At 36.1% G+C, this 17123-nt stretch overlaps 1 protein-coding gene across 1 annotated transcript in view; it reads left to right on the top strand.

Moving 5' to 3' along the window:
* LOC105465481 (G protein-coupled receptor class C group 6 member A) overlaps positions 1-17123 on the top strand; it is a 33356-nt gene that overhangs the window by 3952 nt on the left and 12281 nt on the right. The window contains exons 2-3 of the mRNA XM_011713929.2: positions 11108-11411; positions 13815-14651. Of these exons, the coding sequence (XP_011712231.2) occupies positions 11108-11411; positions 13815-14651 (1141 nt within the window). The remainder of the gene's footprint in view (positions 1-11107; positions 11412-13814; positions 14652-17123) is intronic.

The raw sequence follows: 17123 nt of genomic DNA, 5'->3' as shown, positions 1-17123 counted from the left end.
TTTATTAATTTGAAGTATGTTCCATCTGTGCCTAGTTTGTTGAGAGGTTTTATCGTGAAAGGTGTTGTATTTTATCAAATACTTTTTCTACATCTATTGAGACGATCACATAGTTTCTGTCCTTCATCCTGTTGATGTGATGTATTACTTTTACTGATTTGTATATGTTAAACTATCCTTGCATGGTTGATATTACACTTAATCATGGTGTATTATCTTTGTGATACACTGTTGAATTCTATTTGCTAGTATTTTTTGAGGATTTTTGTGTGTATGTTCATCAGAGATATTGGTCTATGGTTTTCTGTTTTTATTGTGTCCTTATCTGGTTTTGGCATTAGGGTAATGCTGGCCTCATAGAATAAGTTGGAGAGAATTCCGTCCTCTTGAACTTTTTGGAGTAGTTTGAGGAAGATTACTAATATTTCTTCTTTATATGTTTGGTAGAATTCAGCAGCAATCCATCTGGTTCTGAGCTATTATTTACTGGGGCTTTTTATTACTGATGATTTAATCTTGCTATTTGTTATTGGTCTGCTCAGGTTTGCTATTTCTTCCTGATTTAATCTTGGTAGACTGTATGTTTCCAGGAATTTTCACATTTCCTCTAGGTTTTTCCATTTGTTAGCATGTAATTGTTCCTAATAGTTTCTGATAATCTTTCGTATTTCTGTGGTATCAGTTGTAATGTCTCCTTTTTCATCTCTGGTTTTGTTTATTTGGGTCTTCTCTCTTCTTTTTTCAGTTAGTCTAGTCTAGTGATTTATAAATTTTGAAGAATCAACTTTTCATTTTATTGATCCTTTGTGTTTTTATTTTTTAGTCTACATTTCATTTAATTCTGCTAGATCTTTATTATTGCTTTCCTTCTACTAATTTTGGGTTTCATGTGTTTTTGCTTTTCTAGTTCCTTAAGGTACATTCTTAGGTTATTTGAAATCTTTCCACTTTTTTGTTGTAGATGTTCATTGCTATTTACTTCCTTCTTAGTACTGCTTTTGCTGTATCCCACTGGCTTTGGTATGTTGTTGATATGGTTTGGATCTGTGTCTTTGCCCAAATCTCATATCAAATTATAATCCCCAGTGTTGGAGGTGGGACCTGGTAGGAGGTAATTGGATCATGGGAGCAGTTTCTTATGAATGGCTTAGCGCCATTCCCCTAGTGCTGTTCTTATGATACAGTTCTCATAAGATCTGGTTGTTTAAAAGTGTGTAGCATATCCCCTCTCTCTCTTTCTTCCTCCTAATCTAGCCATGTAAGGTGCCAGCTCCCCCTTTGCCTTCTGCCATGATTATAAGTTTCCTGAGGACTCCCAAGTCCCAAGTTGCTAAGCAGATGCCAGTGTCATGCTTCCTGTACAGTCCACAGAACCATGAGCCAATTAAACCTCTTTTCTTTATAAATTACTCATTCTCTGGTATATTTTATTCAATGCAAGAATGGGCTAATACAGAAAATTGATACCAGAGAGGTGGTGCATTGCTATAAAGATACCTGAAAATGTGGAAGCAGCTCTGGAACTGGGTAATGGATAGTGGTTGGAACAGTTTGGAGGGCTCCAAAGAAGATAGGAAGATGAAGAAAAGTTTGGAGCTTCCTAGAGACTTGTTAAATTGTTGTGACCAAAATGATAATGGTGATATATATAGACAATGAAGTTCAGGCTGAAGAGGTCTCATATGGACATGAGGAACTTATTAGGAACTGGAGTAAAGGTTATCTTTGCTATGCGTTAGCAAAGAACCTGGTGGCATTGTGCCCCTACCCAGGTATCTGTGGAACTTTGAACTTGAGAGTGATGATTTAGGGTATCTGGCAGAAGAAATTTCTAAGCAGCAAAGCAGTCAAGAAGTTGCCTGGCTGCTTTTAATAGCCTAGTTCATATGTGTGAGCAAGGAAATAATGTAAAACTGGAACTTATATTTAAAAGGGAAACAGAATGTAAAAGTTTGGAAAATTTGCAGCCCAGCCACGTGTTAGAAAAAACAAAACAAACAAACAAATAAAAATTTCTGGGGGAAGAACTGAAGCTGGCTGCAGAAATTTGCATAAGCAAAGAGAAGCTGAATGTTAATAGCCAAGACAATGAGAAGACTTCAAAGGAATTTCAGAGACCTCCATAGCAGCCCCTCCCATCACAGACCCAGAGGCCTAGGAGGGCAGAATGGTTTCTTGAGCTGAGACCAGGGCCCTGCTGCTTCTTATGTCCCAGCCACTCCAGCTCCAGCTTATACCAGTGTCCCCTGGGTATGAGACATGGAGTTAAAAGAGATTATTTTGGAGCTTTAAGATGTAATGATTGCCTTGCTGGGTTTTGGATTTGCATGGGACCTGTAGGCCTTTTCCTTTAGCCAATTTCTCTCTTTTCAAATAGGAGTATTTACCAAATGCCTGTACTCCCATTGTGTCTTAGAAGTAACTAACTAATTTTTTATTTTGCAGGCTCATAGGCAGAAGGGACTACTCAGATGAGACTTTGGACTTTCAACTTTTGAGATAATGCTAGAATTAGTTAAGACGTTGGGAGACTGGTGAGAAGGAATGATTGTATTTTGCAATGTGAGAAGGACATGAGATTTGGGAGGAGCCAGGGATAGAATATAAAAGTGTGTTACATCTTCCCTCTCTCTTTCTTCCTTTTGCTCTGGCCATGTGAGGTGCCAAGGCCCCCCTTTGCCTTCCACCTTGATTGTATATGTCCTGAGACCTCCCAAGAAGCTGAGCAGATGTCAGCACTATACTTCTGGTATAGCCTGCAGGACAATGAGCCAATTAAACCTCTTTTCTTTATAAATTACCCAGTCTCAGCTATTGCCTTATAGCAATGTGAGAAGAAGCTAATACATTCATGTTTCCATTTTCATTTGTTTTAATAAGATTTCTGATTTCCATCTTAATTTCTTCATTAACCCAATGGTTATTCAGAAGCATGTGGTTTCTGCTGATTTGTATAGTTTCCAAAGTTCCTCTTGTTATTATTTCTAATTCTAGTCCATTGCAGCCTGAGAATATATTTGATATAATTTTTATTTTTGTAAATTTGTTAAGACTTGTTTTATGGCCTAATATATGGCCTGATCTGGAGAATGTTCCATGCACTGATGAGAAGAATGTGTATTCTACAGCTATTGGACCAAAAGTTCTGTAAATGTCTGTTAGGTCCACCTGGTCTAAAGTTCAATTTAAGTCCTTTTCTTGAGATGAAGTCTCACTCTGTTGCCCAGGCTGGAGTGCAGTGGTGCAATCTTGGCTCACTGCAACCTCCACTTACTGGGTTCAAGTGATCCTTCCACCTCAGCCTCCCAAGTAGCTGGCATTACAGGTGTGTACCACCATGACTAGCTATTTTTGTATTTTTAGTAGAGATGGTGTTTCATCATGTTAGCCAGGCTGCTCTTGAACTCCTGACCTCAAGTGATTCATCCTCCTCAGCCTCCCAAAGTGCTGGGATTACAGGGGTGAACCTGGTCGTAAGTTTGTTATATTTTTGCTGATTTTCTGTCTAGATGATCTGCCTAATGCTGAATAGGGTGTTAAAGTTTCCCACAATTATTGTATTGCAGTTTCTTTCTCTTTAGATCTAGTAATTTTTGCTTTATGAATCTGGGTGCTTCAGTGTTGCTTGCATATACATTTTAAATTATTTCCTCTTCCTGGATTGACTCCTTATCATTATATAATGACCTTATTTTACTTTTTCTACTATGTTTGGCTTACAGTGTGTTTTATCTAATATAAATATAGTTACTTCTGCTCAATTTTGGTTTTTGTTTGCATGGGATATCTTTTTCTATCCCTTCACTTTCACTCTATATGTGCTTTTATATGTAAAGTGCATTTCTTGTAAGTTGCATATAATTGGATCATGCTTTTTTTTTTCATTTATACAGCCAGTCTATATCTCTTTTTTTCTTTTATTTATTTACTTATTTTTATTATACTTTAAGTTCTAGGGTACATGTGCACAACGTGCAGGTTTCATACATAGGTATACATGTGCCATGTTGGTTTACTGCACCCATCAACTCATCATTTACATTAGGTATTTCTCCTAATGCTATCCCTCCCCAAGTCCCCCACCCCCCTACAGGACCCAGTGTATGATATTCCCCTCCCAGTGTCCAAGTGATCTCATTGTTCAATTCCCACCTATGAATGAGAACATGCAGCATTTGGCTTTCTGCCCTTGTGACAGTTTGCTGAGAATGATGGTTTCCAGCTTCATTCATGTCCCTGAAAAGGACATGAACTCATCCTTCAATGGCTGCGTAGTATTCCACGGTGTATATGTGCCACATTTTTTATCCAGTCTATTATTGATGGACATTTGGGTTGGTTCCAAGTCTTTGCTATTTTGAATAGTGCCACGATGAACATACGTGTGCATGTGTCTTTATAGTAGCATGATTTATAATCCTTTGGGTATATACCCAGTAATGGGATTGATCAAATGGTAATTCTAGTTCTAGATCCTTGAGGAATCGCCACACTGTCTTCCACAATGGTTGAACTAATTTACACTCCCAACAGCAGTGTAAAAGCGTTCCTATTTCTCCACATCCTCTCCTGCATCAGTTGTTTCCTGACTTTTTAATGATCTCCATTCCAGCTGTTGTGAGATGGTATCTCATTGTGTTTTGATTTGCATTTCTCTGATGGCTGGGGATGATGAGCATTTTTTCATGTGTCTGTTGGCTGCATAAATGTCTTCTTCTGAGAAATGTCTGTTCATATCCTTTGCCCACTTTTTGATGGGGTTGTTTGTTTTTTTCTTGTAAATTTGTTTGAGCTCTTTGTGGATTCTAGATATTAGTCCTTTGTCAGATGGGTAGATTGCAATAATTTTCTCCCATTCTGTAAGTTGCCTGTTCATTCTGATGGTAGTTACTTTTGCCATGCAGAAGCTCTTCAGTTTAATTAGATCCCATGTGTCTATTTTGGCTCTTATTTCCATTGCTTTTGGTGTTTTAGTCATGAAGTCCTTGCCCATGCCTGTGTCCTGAATGATATTGCCTGGGTTTTCTTCTAGGGTTTTTATGGTTTTAGGTCTAACATTTAAGTCTTTAACCCATCTTGAATTAATTTTTGTATAAGGTGTAAGGAAGGGATCCAGTTTCAGCTTTCTATATATGGCTAGCCAGTTTTCCCAGCACCATTTATTAAATAGGGAATCCTTTCCCCATTTCTTGTTTTTGTCAGGTTTGTCAAAGATCAGATGGCTGTAGATGTGTGGTATTATTTCTGAGGTCTCTGTTCTGTTCCATTGGTCTATATATCTGTTTTGGTACCAGTACCATGCTGTTTTGGTTACTGTAGCCTTGTAGTATAGTTTGAAGTCAGGTAGCATAAGATACTTCCAGCTTTGTTCTTTTTGCTTAGGATTATCTTGGCCATGTGAGCTCTTTTTTGGTTCCATATGAACTTTAAAATAGTTTTTTCCAATTCTCTGAAGAAAGTCATTGGTAGCTTGATGGAGATGGCATTGAATCTATAAATTACCTTTTCACAATCTCGATGCTTCCTATCCATGAGCATGGAATATTCTTCCATTTGTTTGTGTCCTCTTTTATTTTGTTGGGCAGTGGTTTGTAGTTCCCCTTGAAGAAGTCCTTCACATCCCTTGTAAGTTGGATTCCTAGGTATTTTATTCTGTCTGTAGCAATTGTGAATGGGAGTTCACTCATGATTTGGCTCTTTGTCTATTAATGGTGTATAGAAATGCTTGTGATTTCTTCATATTGATTTTGTATTCTGAGAATTTGCTGAAGTTGCTTATCAGCTTAAGGAGATTTTTGGCTGAGATGATGGGGTTTTCTAAACATAGAATCATGTCATCTGCAAACAGGGACAATTTGACTTCCTCATTTCCTAATTGAATACTCTTTATTTCTTTCTCTTGCCTGATTGCCCTGGCCAGAACTTTCAACACCATGTTGCATAGGAGTGGTGAAAGAGGGCACCCCTGTCTTGTGCCAGTTTTCAAAGGGAATGCTTCCAGTTTTTGCCCATTCAGTAGGATATTGACAGCCAGTCTATATCTCTTAAGAGGGGAATTTAATCCTTTTAAATTCAAGGTTAATATAGACATATGAGGCTTTGTTCCTGTCATGTTTTTGCTTACTGTTTGTTTTATGTATTTTATATTCCATTCTTTTTCTCATTTTTTGTCATTGTGGTTTTGTAGATGAATATCTGTAGTAGTATCATTTGAGTCCTTCCTCTTTTTTACCATTGTTTTACACTTTGTTGTGTTTTCACCATGATAAGCATCATCATTTCACTTCCGGGTATAGAACTCCTTTGAGCATTTGTAGGGCCAGTCTAGCGGTGTTGAATTCCCTCAGCTTTTGCTTGTCTAGGAGCAACTTTATTTCTCCTCCATTTAGGAAGGATTATTTTTCTGGATATAGTATTCTTGGCTAACAGGGTTTTTGCCTCAGCACTTTAAATGTATCATCTTCTTCTCTTCTGGTCTATAAGGTTTCTGCTGACATATCTTCAATTAGTATGATGTGATTTCCTTTAGAGGTGACTAAATTCTTTCTGTTTTTAGAATTTTCTTTGTCATTGACTTTAGACATTTTGACTATAATGTGCTGTGCAGAATTTGTGCATTGTATCTGTTTAGGGATTGCTGGGTCTCCTGTATCTGGATGTCTAAACCTCCTACTGGATGTGGAAAGTTTTTATCTATTATTTTTATCTATTATTTTGTTATATATGTTTAACTATTTCAATATCTCTTTACCTTCTGGGATATCAATAATTTGTATATTTGATCACTTTATGGTGTTCCATATATCATGAAGGCTTTGCTTAGCTTTCTTTTTTTTTTTTTAGACGGAATCTTGCTCTGTCGCCCAGGCTGGAGTGCAGTGGTGCGATCTCAGTTCACTGCAAGCTCCACCTCCCAGGTTCACGCCATTCTTCTGCCTCAGCCTCTAGAGTAGCTGGGACTACAGGTGCCCGCCACCACACCTGGCTAATTTTTTGTATTTTCAGTAGAGACAGGGTTTCACCATGTTAGCCAGGATTGTCTCGATCTTCTGACCTCATGATCCTCCCGCCTCGCCCTCCCAAAGTGCTAGGATTACAGGCGTGAGCCACTGCACCAGGCCTGTTTAGCTTTTTTTAATTCTTTTTTTTTTTCCTTTATATTTTCATGGCTGGCTTATTTCAAAAGTTGAACCTGAACTGTCTTCAGGTTCAGAGCTTCTTTCATCTGCTTGAGCTAATCTATTGTTGAAGCTTTCAAGTGTTTTATGTTGTTCATTCAATGAATTGTTCAGTTGCAGAATTTCTGTTTGATTCTTTTACAACATCTGTGTCTTTGGTAAACTCATTCATATTCTGAATTGTTTTTCAGATTTCTTTGTAGTGTTTTTCAGAATTATCTTGTATCTCACTATCCTCCTTTAGAATCTGTAATTTGGATTATTTTTCTGGAATTTCATTAATTGCTTTTTGATTGAGATATGTTTCTGGAGAATTATCGTGTTTCTTTTTTTAAAAAGTTATTTAAATTTTTTTTCTTAAAGACCATTATTATAGTATATCTTCCTTTAAAAATGTCATCTTTTCTGGCTTTTTCATGTTTCCTGTGTTCTTATGTTAGTATATGTACATCTGATGTTTCAGTTGCTTCTTCCAATTTTAAAAAATTTGCTTTTGTAGGGGGAGAACGCTTCCTAAGGATGAATAGATAGTTTTGGTTGGGCAGGGTACTTTGACTTTTATTGTGGTTGCAGCAGTAGTATAATTACTTTGATTTCTTTGGCCATGACTAGCATAAGTGTCATCTGACATTTCCTCAGTGGCCTAGGGTACAGTTATTCTTGGGACTATGATGCAGCTTTGCTGGTGACTGGGATGCCAAGTAAGCCAGTCTTTGAGCCCCAGTGGTGTTAGCAATGGGCTGAGTATGCCCATCCTTGTGTCCCAGGGCAGCATTCCCTGGTGTTAGGCCAAATCAGGTCAATTCTTGGGCCTCCAGGTGCCTTACTCAAATACTGGTAGTGGAAGCCATGGAACCAGCAGGTGAGTGATTTCTTGGGCTCTTGGGACACTTGTGTGGCATGCATGATGGCAATGGCAGTGACAGGATGACCTTCTGAGTCCTGAGTGGTGCTCACTAATGTTGGTTGTGCCAATGATAAGCTGGGCTTACTTCTCTTTTTTAATGGAAATTGTAATGTTTAATTAAGGAATTAAAATTTCTTAATTAAATTTAAAATTTTAGTAAAGAGGGATTTTTTGGGTTTTTTTTGTTTCTTTTTTAATTTTTTTATTATACTTTAAGTTCTAGGGTACATGTGCATAATGTGCAGGTTTGTTACATATGTACATGTATGCCATGTTGGTGTGCTGCACCCATTAACTCGTCATTTACATTAGGTATATCTCCTAATGCTATCCCTCCCCACTCCCCCTACCCCACAACAGGTCTCGGTGTGTGATGTTCCCCTTCCTGTGTCCAAATGTTCTCATTGTTCAATTCCCACCTATGAGTGAAAACATGCGGTGTTTGGTTTTCTGTTCTTGTGACAGTTTGCTGAGAATGATGGTTTCCTGCTTCATCCATGTCCCTACAAAGGACATGAACTAATCCTTTTTTTATGGCTACATAGTATTCCATGGTGTGTGTATATATATATATATATATATATATATATATATATATGCCACATATTCTTAATCCAGTCTGTCATTGGACATTTGGGTTGGTTCCAAGTCTTTGCTATAGTGAATAGTGCCACAATAAACATACGTGTGCATGTGTCTTTATAGCAGCATGATTTATAATCCTTTGGGTATATACCCAGTAATGGGATGGCTGGGTCAAATGGTATTTCTAGTTCTAGATTCTTGAGGAATCACCACACTGTCTTCCACAATGGTTGAACTAGTTTACAGTCCCACCAACAGTATAAAAGTGTTCCTATTTCTCCATATCCTCTCCAGCACTTGTTGTTTCCTGACTTTTTAATGATCGCCATTCTAACTGGTGTGAGATGGTATCTCATTGTGGTTTTGATTTGCATTTCTCTGATGGCTAGTGATGATGAGCATTTTTTCATGTGTCTGTTGGCTGCATAAATGTCTTCTTCTGAGAAGTGTGTTCATATCCTTCACCCACTTTTTGATGGGGTTGTTTGTTTTTTTCATGTAAATTTGTTTTAGTTCTTTGTAGGTTCTGGATATTAACCCTTTGTCAGATGAGTAGATTGCAAAAATTTTCTCCCATTCTGTAAGTTGCCTGCCCACTCTGATGGTAGTTTCTTTTGCTGTGCAGAAGTGCTTTGGTTTAATTAGATGCCATTTGTCATTTTTGGCTTTTATTGCCATTACTTTTGGTGTTTTAGACATGAAGTCTTTGCCCATGCCTGTGTCCTGAATTGTATTGCCTAGGTTTTCTTCTAGGGTTTTTATGGTATTAGGTCTAACATTTAAGTCTCTAATCCATCTTGAATTAACTTTTGTATAAGGTGTAAGGAAGGGATCCAGTTTCAGCTTTCTACTTATGGCTAGTCAGTTTTCCCAGCACCATTTATTAAATAGGGAATCCTTTCCCAATTTCTTATTTTTGTCAGGTTTGTCAAAGATCAGATGGTTGTATACGTGTGATATTATTTCTGAGGGCTCTGTTCTGTTCCGTTGGTCTATATATCTGTTTTGGTACCAGTACCATGCTGTTTTAGTTATTGTAGCCTTGTAGTATAGTTTGAAGTCAGGTAGCGTGATGCCTCCTGCTTTGTTCCTTTGGTTTAGGACTGTCTTGGCAATGTGGGCTCTTTTTTGGTTCCACATGAACTTTAAAGTAGTTTTTCCAATTCTGTGAAGAAAGTCATTGGTAGCTTAATGGGGATGGTATTGAATCTATAAATTACCTTGGGCAGTATGGCCATTTTCACGATATTGATTCTTCCTATCCATGAGCATGGAATGTTCTTCCATTTGTTTGTGTCCTCTTTTATTTCATTGAGCAGTGGTTTGTAGTTCTCCTTGAAGAGGTCCTTCACATGAAGAGGGATATTATTATTCAGAGTTTTGATATTACAGTTTCTTTTCAGTTCATTACATTTTGCTAAATTAAGCTATTTGAAGATTACTATTTGTCATTGCAAACCATGGTTTGCAATGACAAATAGTAATCTTCAAATACTTTAACTTATTAATATATTTTTATTATTACTTACTTTATTATTTTAGGGAGGGGAGAGGAGTATCTGGCCAAGGAGCAAGAAGTGCAAAGTTGGAATGTCCAAAGAATAGCAAAAAGTTTAATCTGGCTATATCAGTGAAGCAGAAGAAAACATAGCAAGAGATGCATTTGTAGAGATAGAACCATCTAAACATGGTTCACAATGGCAAATAGTAATATTCTAATAGTTTAATTATCAAAACTTAATTAACTAAAAAGAAACTAGAATATCAAACCCTGAACAATAATATCCCCCTTTATTCATTTGTAAAAAGTGTATTGAACCCTTATTATATATTAGGCACTATTTGTAATATTTTGTATACAGTGGTGGATGAAATAAACTTAACAGTAAATCAGTAATCAGACAACTCAGTGCTCTGAAATAATCACAGATCAAGATGTATAAAAAATATCATCTGAATGTGGAAATAGCTATGCCTCAGAACTAAGCCTCAGTTAGGCTTTAACCAAAGCTGTCTAAATGTAATTCTTAAGAGTCTTATTTATCTGGTTTCCAATCCCACAGATTAGAATCAGAAACTAAAAGACAGGCTTATGAGTCTAGAAAGCAAGCATTTTGACAGCAATAAAATGCTGATCTCTAACAACAAAAAGGAACAAAAATCAAACATATCTTCATATTGATTTGTTCAAAATGATCAAAAAATCATCAAGAAAAGTTAATCCTGTAACATAGACTCCTTTTAAGAAACTGTGGGTTCCTATATTACCCTTTATAAATATTTTCATGAAAAATTGTTTTTAAATAAAATTTAGATCCTTTAAGACGTAAGATTCACTAATCCAGAAATTTTTATGAGGAGATGTAGGCAAAATGAGATATGGGCATGTCCATAGAAGAGTTATGTTCTGATTTCAAAAAAACTTGTTTCCCAACAGCTTTGAAATATCAGTCTTTCTTCAAACTCTTGCCATGATACACAGCATTGAGATGATCAACAATTCAACACTATTATCTGGAGTCAAACTGGGGTATGAAATCTATGACACTTGTACAGAAGTCACAGTGGCAATGGCAGCCACTCTGAGGTTTCTTTCTAAATTCAACTGCTCCAAAGAAACTGTGGAGTTTAAGTGTGACTATTCCAGCTACATGCCAAGAGTTAAGGCTGTCATAGGTTCTGGGTATTCAGAAATAACAATGGCTGTCTCCAGGATGTTGAATTTACAGCTCATGCCACAGGTAGGTTTTGTGCTACCTCCATACATTGATTTTGATCACATTTGTTATTATGAAAGGATCAGGAAAACCTGAGGAAACTAGTTAGGGAGTCACTTTTACTCTAACCTTTCTTTCTCTTTAGTTAAAGAAAGGATGCATACCATTACAGAGGGTATAGTGGAAAAGTACTAACGGAGTAATTACCCCTCAATCTATCAGGTCTAGTTTCTGACTGTTTTCAGCTTGATTTGTATAAGACACAAACATCTTTGGGCCTAAACTGCCTTGTTTCTAAAATAACATCAGTCACATGCTATGAAGAAACTAAAGAGACTCAGGAGTAAGGAGACAGAGAGGTCAAAAGAAGACTTCTTGAGGAAGTGACATTTAGTCTCAAGCTTGAGTGAGGAGTGTGAAGGGAGGATGAGGGAGGGGAGAAAGAGTATCTGAGAAAGTAGCAAGTGCAAAGTTGGAATGCCTGAAGAATAGCAAAAAGGCCAATCTGGCTAGATCAGTCGAAGCAAAAGGAAACATAGTAAGAGATGCTTATGTAGAGATAGGCAAAGCCTGGGTCATGTAGCATCTTGTAAGCCCTGGGACAGTTTGCATGTTGTTCTGAATATGATGGGAAGGCATTGAGCAAAGACTATAGAGCTATTTCTTTCCCTGGAATGCAAGCCAATAACCAGAAAGTAAGCAAAAAGTTCTCTGAAAAAAACAAATCAGATATCAGAGCACTGTGTACTAAGTTCTTGAACATTGCTCAGAGTCAATTAAGTCTCTTTAGCTTTCATTGTGAAATCACACTACTTTGTAACTCTCTACATCACTGATTTCTAATCTTAAGGAAGAAGAGAAGCCAAAAGTTAGAAAAGAAAAAGGTTTATATTCAGATTATTAAGAAATGACCATCTGACAGAAGTGAGCAGACAGAAAAAAATATATATATATATGTAACATAATGAAAATGTGTATAAGAATTCAAAATACATAACTTTTTGGAGGTAGAGTAAATAAATGCATATACATACAAAGACTATTAGAGTTCCATTATATTATAGTGACGTGGGTAATAAAAAAAATGTAATCCAAAATGATTAAACAAAAAGAACTATTTATCAAACACATCAAAGATAAGGCTTTGGCTTAAAAGTTCTAGACTATGTATGATACTAGTTAGGTGATAAGTAAGGAAAACAGACTTAACAACAACTGGCTAATGCAAAAATGCAATTTCTGTAATAGACAGCAGAAAAGGTAAGGGGACGTTCCATGGGTAACACTAATTTTAAGAAAGTTCAGCTCTTAATGTGGCTGAGCATAGCAACATCAGGTACTTGGAAGGTAACTTAGGTTTACTGAAAGTGTGCTCTTATCTATTTAAATTTTCTCCTTTAATCTTAGCAAGAATCTTATAACTTTACAGTAAAGAAACATTAAATAACATTCCCAAATTTATTTGAGTTGGGATTCTAACAGTTTATCTTGTTCCCAAGCCTATTGTCTTTCCACCACACCACATGGCAGCTGCAAGTAGGTAAAAAAAAAAAAAAAAAAAAAAAAAAAAAGAGAAAAGAAAAAAAAAAGAAGGAAAGAAAGAAAAAAAAAAGAAATGCTGAACAAGTGACATGTTGCTATTGCATCTATAGAAGGTAATAATTCACCAAAGCTATGAATCAGGCAAAACTTTGTGTACATTAAGTAGGTCTTCCAAAAATGCTGATACTTATTTGACTAGATCAGGAGTCAGAAAACTACAGCCTGTGGACCAAATGTGGCTCTCATGCTCTTGAGGTTCCAAGCTAAAAATAGTTTTTACATTTCTAAAAGGTTGTAACAAAAAAAAGAAAAAAGATATGACAGAGACTATACATGACCAAAAAAGCTTAAAATATTTTATATCTGGTTCTCTACAGGAAAATTTTGCTGATCCCTGGACAAGATGATTATTTGACTGATTGACTTTACCTAGAATAAAATCACCCAAATTATGCATTAGACAAGATTTTGAACACACTGATGTTCCAAACAGCATTTTGTTTATGTGATGGACTGCATTTTTCCTGTATTTACCTCTAAGTATTTGAATAATATCCACTCTTGGCCCCCTGCCAGCGATACAAGATAGATATAGAGGAATATAGAGGTGTAAATGGAAAATGAGATAGAGCCTGAATTCTCAGAAGGCCTGTACTAAACACAGTATGAAATAATTAGAAAGTCGTGATTCTAAACCATCATCGGGGCTAAGTATCATGATTTAAGCTGTTTGTAAAGTAGTAATTCATAGAAGAAGGATGAAAAAGGCTAGAGAATTTAAAGAAAGTCGTGAAAACTTACAGCAATCAAAGAGAGGAACACCTACTGTGAACAGTCACCTGGAGTTCATCAACACCATAACTAAAATATTCTGTCTATTTCCAGGTGGGTTATGAATCAACTGCAGAAATCCTGAGTGACAAAATTCGCTTTCCTTCATTTTTACGGACTGTGCCCAGTGACTTCCATCAAATTAAAGCAATGGCTCACCTGATTCAGAAATCTGGTTGGAACTGGATTGGCATCATAACCACAGATGATGACTATGGACGATTGGCTCTTAACACTTTTATAATTCAGGCTGAAGCAAATAACGTGTGCATAGCCTTCAAAGAGGTTCTTCCAGCCTTTCTTTCAGATAATACCATTGAAGTCAGAATCAATCAGACACTGAAGAAAATCATTTTAGAAGCCCAGGTTAATGTCATTGTGGTATTTCTGAGGCAATTCCATGTTTTCGATCTCTTCAATAAAGCCATTGAAATGAATATAAATAAGATGTGGATTGCTAGTGATAATTGGTCAACTGCCACCAAGATTACCACCATTCCTAATGTTAAAAAGATTGGCAAAGTTGTGGGGTTTACCTTTAGAAGAGGGAATATATCCGCTTTCCATTCCTTTCTTCAAAATCTGCACTTGCTTCCCAGTGACAGTAACAAACTCTTACATGAATATGCCATGCATTTATCTGCCTGCACATATGTCAAGGACACTGATTTGAGTCAATGCATTTTCAATCATTCTCAAAGGACTTTGGCCTACAAGGCTAACAAGGTTATAGAGAGGAACTTCTTCATGAGAAATGACTTCCTCCGAGACTATGCTGAGCCAGGACTCATTCATAGTATTCAACTTGCAGTGTTTGCCCTTGGTTATGCCATTCGGGATCTGTGTCAAGCTCGTGACTGTCAGAACCCCAACGCTTTTCAACCATGGGAGGTACTAACTCACACATCCAAGAAAAACTCTCCTACCATTATTTTCCGCATTTCCTTCCCTGTTTTAATTTGCAAAGATTTATATTCATTGCTCTTAATCCTATTCCTTTTATAAATAGACACTTTCAGTGTTTAAATAACCTGCATTTCTATCATAGTGCCTTACTCTTGAAGATAATAGAGTTGTATTTTATCTTCACTTCCTACTCTGACCTACCAAAGTTGTATTCTTTTATTTCCCACGAAAATTATTTTGATGATGCTATTTTCCTTGAGTCATATAAATTATCACTTTTAAATGCACTTAAAAAAACACAAGAGTTAGAGCTGACATGTTTAATAATCCTTTTGTTTTTTACTAAATATGATGGATGAGGAAACTAAAGCTAGGAAGTACCAGAAATACAACTGCAGTCTAGGTCTTCTGACTCCACCTTCCTTGCTTTTCACTGTCTTTAGTGGTTTATAATCACAACATTTATAGTTAAGACTCTCAATTAGGATGGAGGTAGAGTAAATAAATACATATACACATAAGACCATTAGAGTCTTTATGTGTATATGTATATACGTAAAGGACTTGGACTCCAGTATTCGTCAAAGGAATGTTGTTAGGTCAGTTATGATATTCCAGGTTTAAAGAAACCAGCAATTGTGTGTAAAAGAATTTTTTCCCTTTCTTCTCTTTGATTAGTTTGGGGAAACTTAAAATTTAACATGGTTTCATTTAGTGAAAAATTTCCATTGTGCTTTCTCAAATGCCCTTGAACAAGGCATTGAAAACTACATTGCTTCCTTTAATAATGATGTTTTACTTATTAGAAACAAATTTCTCAATAACGTGTATTCAGAGACAAACTTGTGTGTCCTGAGGCAGAATCATGTTACAAAATATGTATTTTTTAAATTTGTAAGAGAAAAGAAGGTAAAAGAAATAAGACAATTCTTCTGATCATACAAGTGGATATCTAGAACAAGTTTTTTCTACTTTTGTCATTTTTTTTTACTTTAAACACCCAAAAATACCATCTCTGAGGTCTGGTATGACAAGTTAACATTTGGGAGGATCATGCAATGGTGGGAGGGTATTTTAAATTGCTCATTTTTAAACTACTTTTTACCTTATAAATACAAAGCCAAAAATCTAATAAAGAGGTAAAACTAGAGATTAGGACCTTTTCTCAAGTGCAAACACTCTTAAAATATATATATATCTATATATAAAATATATATATATAGTTATGTCTGATGACTTTAAGACACCTATATGAAAGCATTCCCTTTGTAATATAAAACTTTAATGATGGTGGTAAAAGCCATAAATTATCTTTTTTAGATCATCATTCTTCACTATATTCCAAGGTCAGTACAAAGTTTTCTAATATATTCCAAGGCTTTTGGCCTGGTGCACTGCAGAAAAACAGTTTTAATTTTTAAAATTAGACTACAATAATAATACCACCACATAGAATTTTAGAAATAAGAGATTGAGAAAGAGACATAGAGAACAGTCATAGAGACAGATGACATAAAGTGGAGCGGAGGGGCGGTTATATGAAGAACCTCATAAGGACAAAGAAATGCAAATAGCAAGAGTTATTCACCACCTGAAGATATGGGGAAAAATAGAGAAAGTATTTTAAATTAGGAATAAGTCTCAAACATGTTGATGATAAGATTTGAGAAGAAATCATCTAAGCAGAGTCTCCTAAAATGTTTTATTTAAACATGAGGAGCCTGGAGTCATTCTTTTTGCCCCCAGAACCTGTTAATCTAGAAACAAACAGAAACAGATTGGAAAGGAAGAACAGGGGGATGACTTGCTCCTTTGATCATGACATGAGTGAGCCATATCAAGTCAGTGCAAGAGTCAGTAAGACAAATAATACAAAGAGTTATCCTTTTATAAAGAAATCTCTGTAGACTTAAATTTTAAAGATCAGCAACATTTAGGGTCCCTAGTCAATGATACATTCTTAAGGATTACTTTGTACCCTAGCAAAATTCACTAATATTTAAAGAGTACATTCTAAATGATTTTAGATTCAAATAATTTTAAAGGGGTTAAGTTTTCCCAGTGTTTGAGGATAGTACTTACTTTGACCCTATATGTGGTGATATTTGTGAGCCATACTCAGGGACAGCACAGTCATGCTTGTTTTACTTCAGCAGATTTTTGATGTTTCTCAGATGTGTGTGGAGGATACCACTTCCTTGCTGTGACCAGTGATTTTGGTTTTCTTTTTGGTTTTCCTTTACTTCTGATGATATATAAGCTAGTAAGTGATGTGCGAGAGATGAAAGAATGTCTAATAGTTAAACTTCTATTCGTATACTTATTTAGCAAATGTTTGGTGTCTCAATGTTTCAGGCAATGTGTTGGGTGGTGAAGATATTATGGAGAACAGGACAGAATTCCTTCCCTAAAGGAATTATCTGTCCAGTGATGTGTACAATCAAACAATTAAGGAGC

This window comes from Macaca nemestrina, chromosome 5 (genome assembly GCF_043159975.1).
Source record: "Macaca nemestrina isolate mMacNem1 chromosome 5, mMacNem.hap1, whole genome shotgun sequence".
Classification (NCBI taxonomy): domain Eukaryota; kingdom Metazoa; phylum Chordata; class Mammalia; order Primates; family Cercopithecidae; genus Macaca; species Macaca nemestrina.
This window is presented reverse-complemented; position numbering and strand designations above follow the sequence as displayed.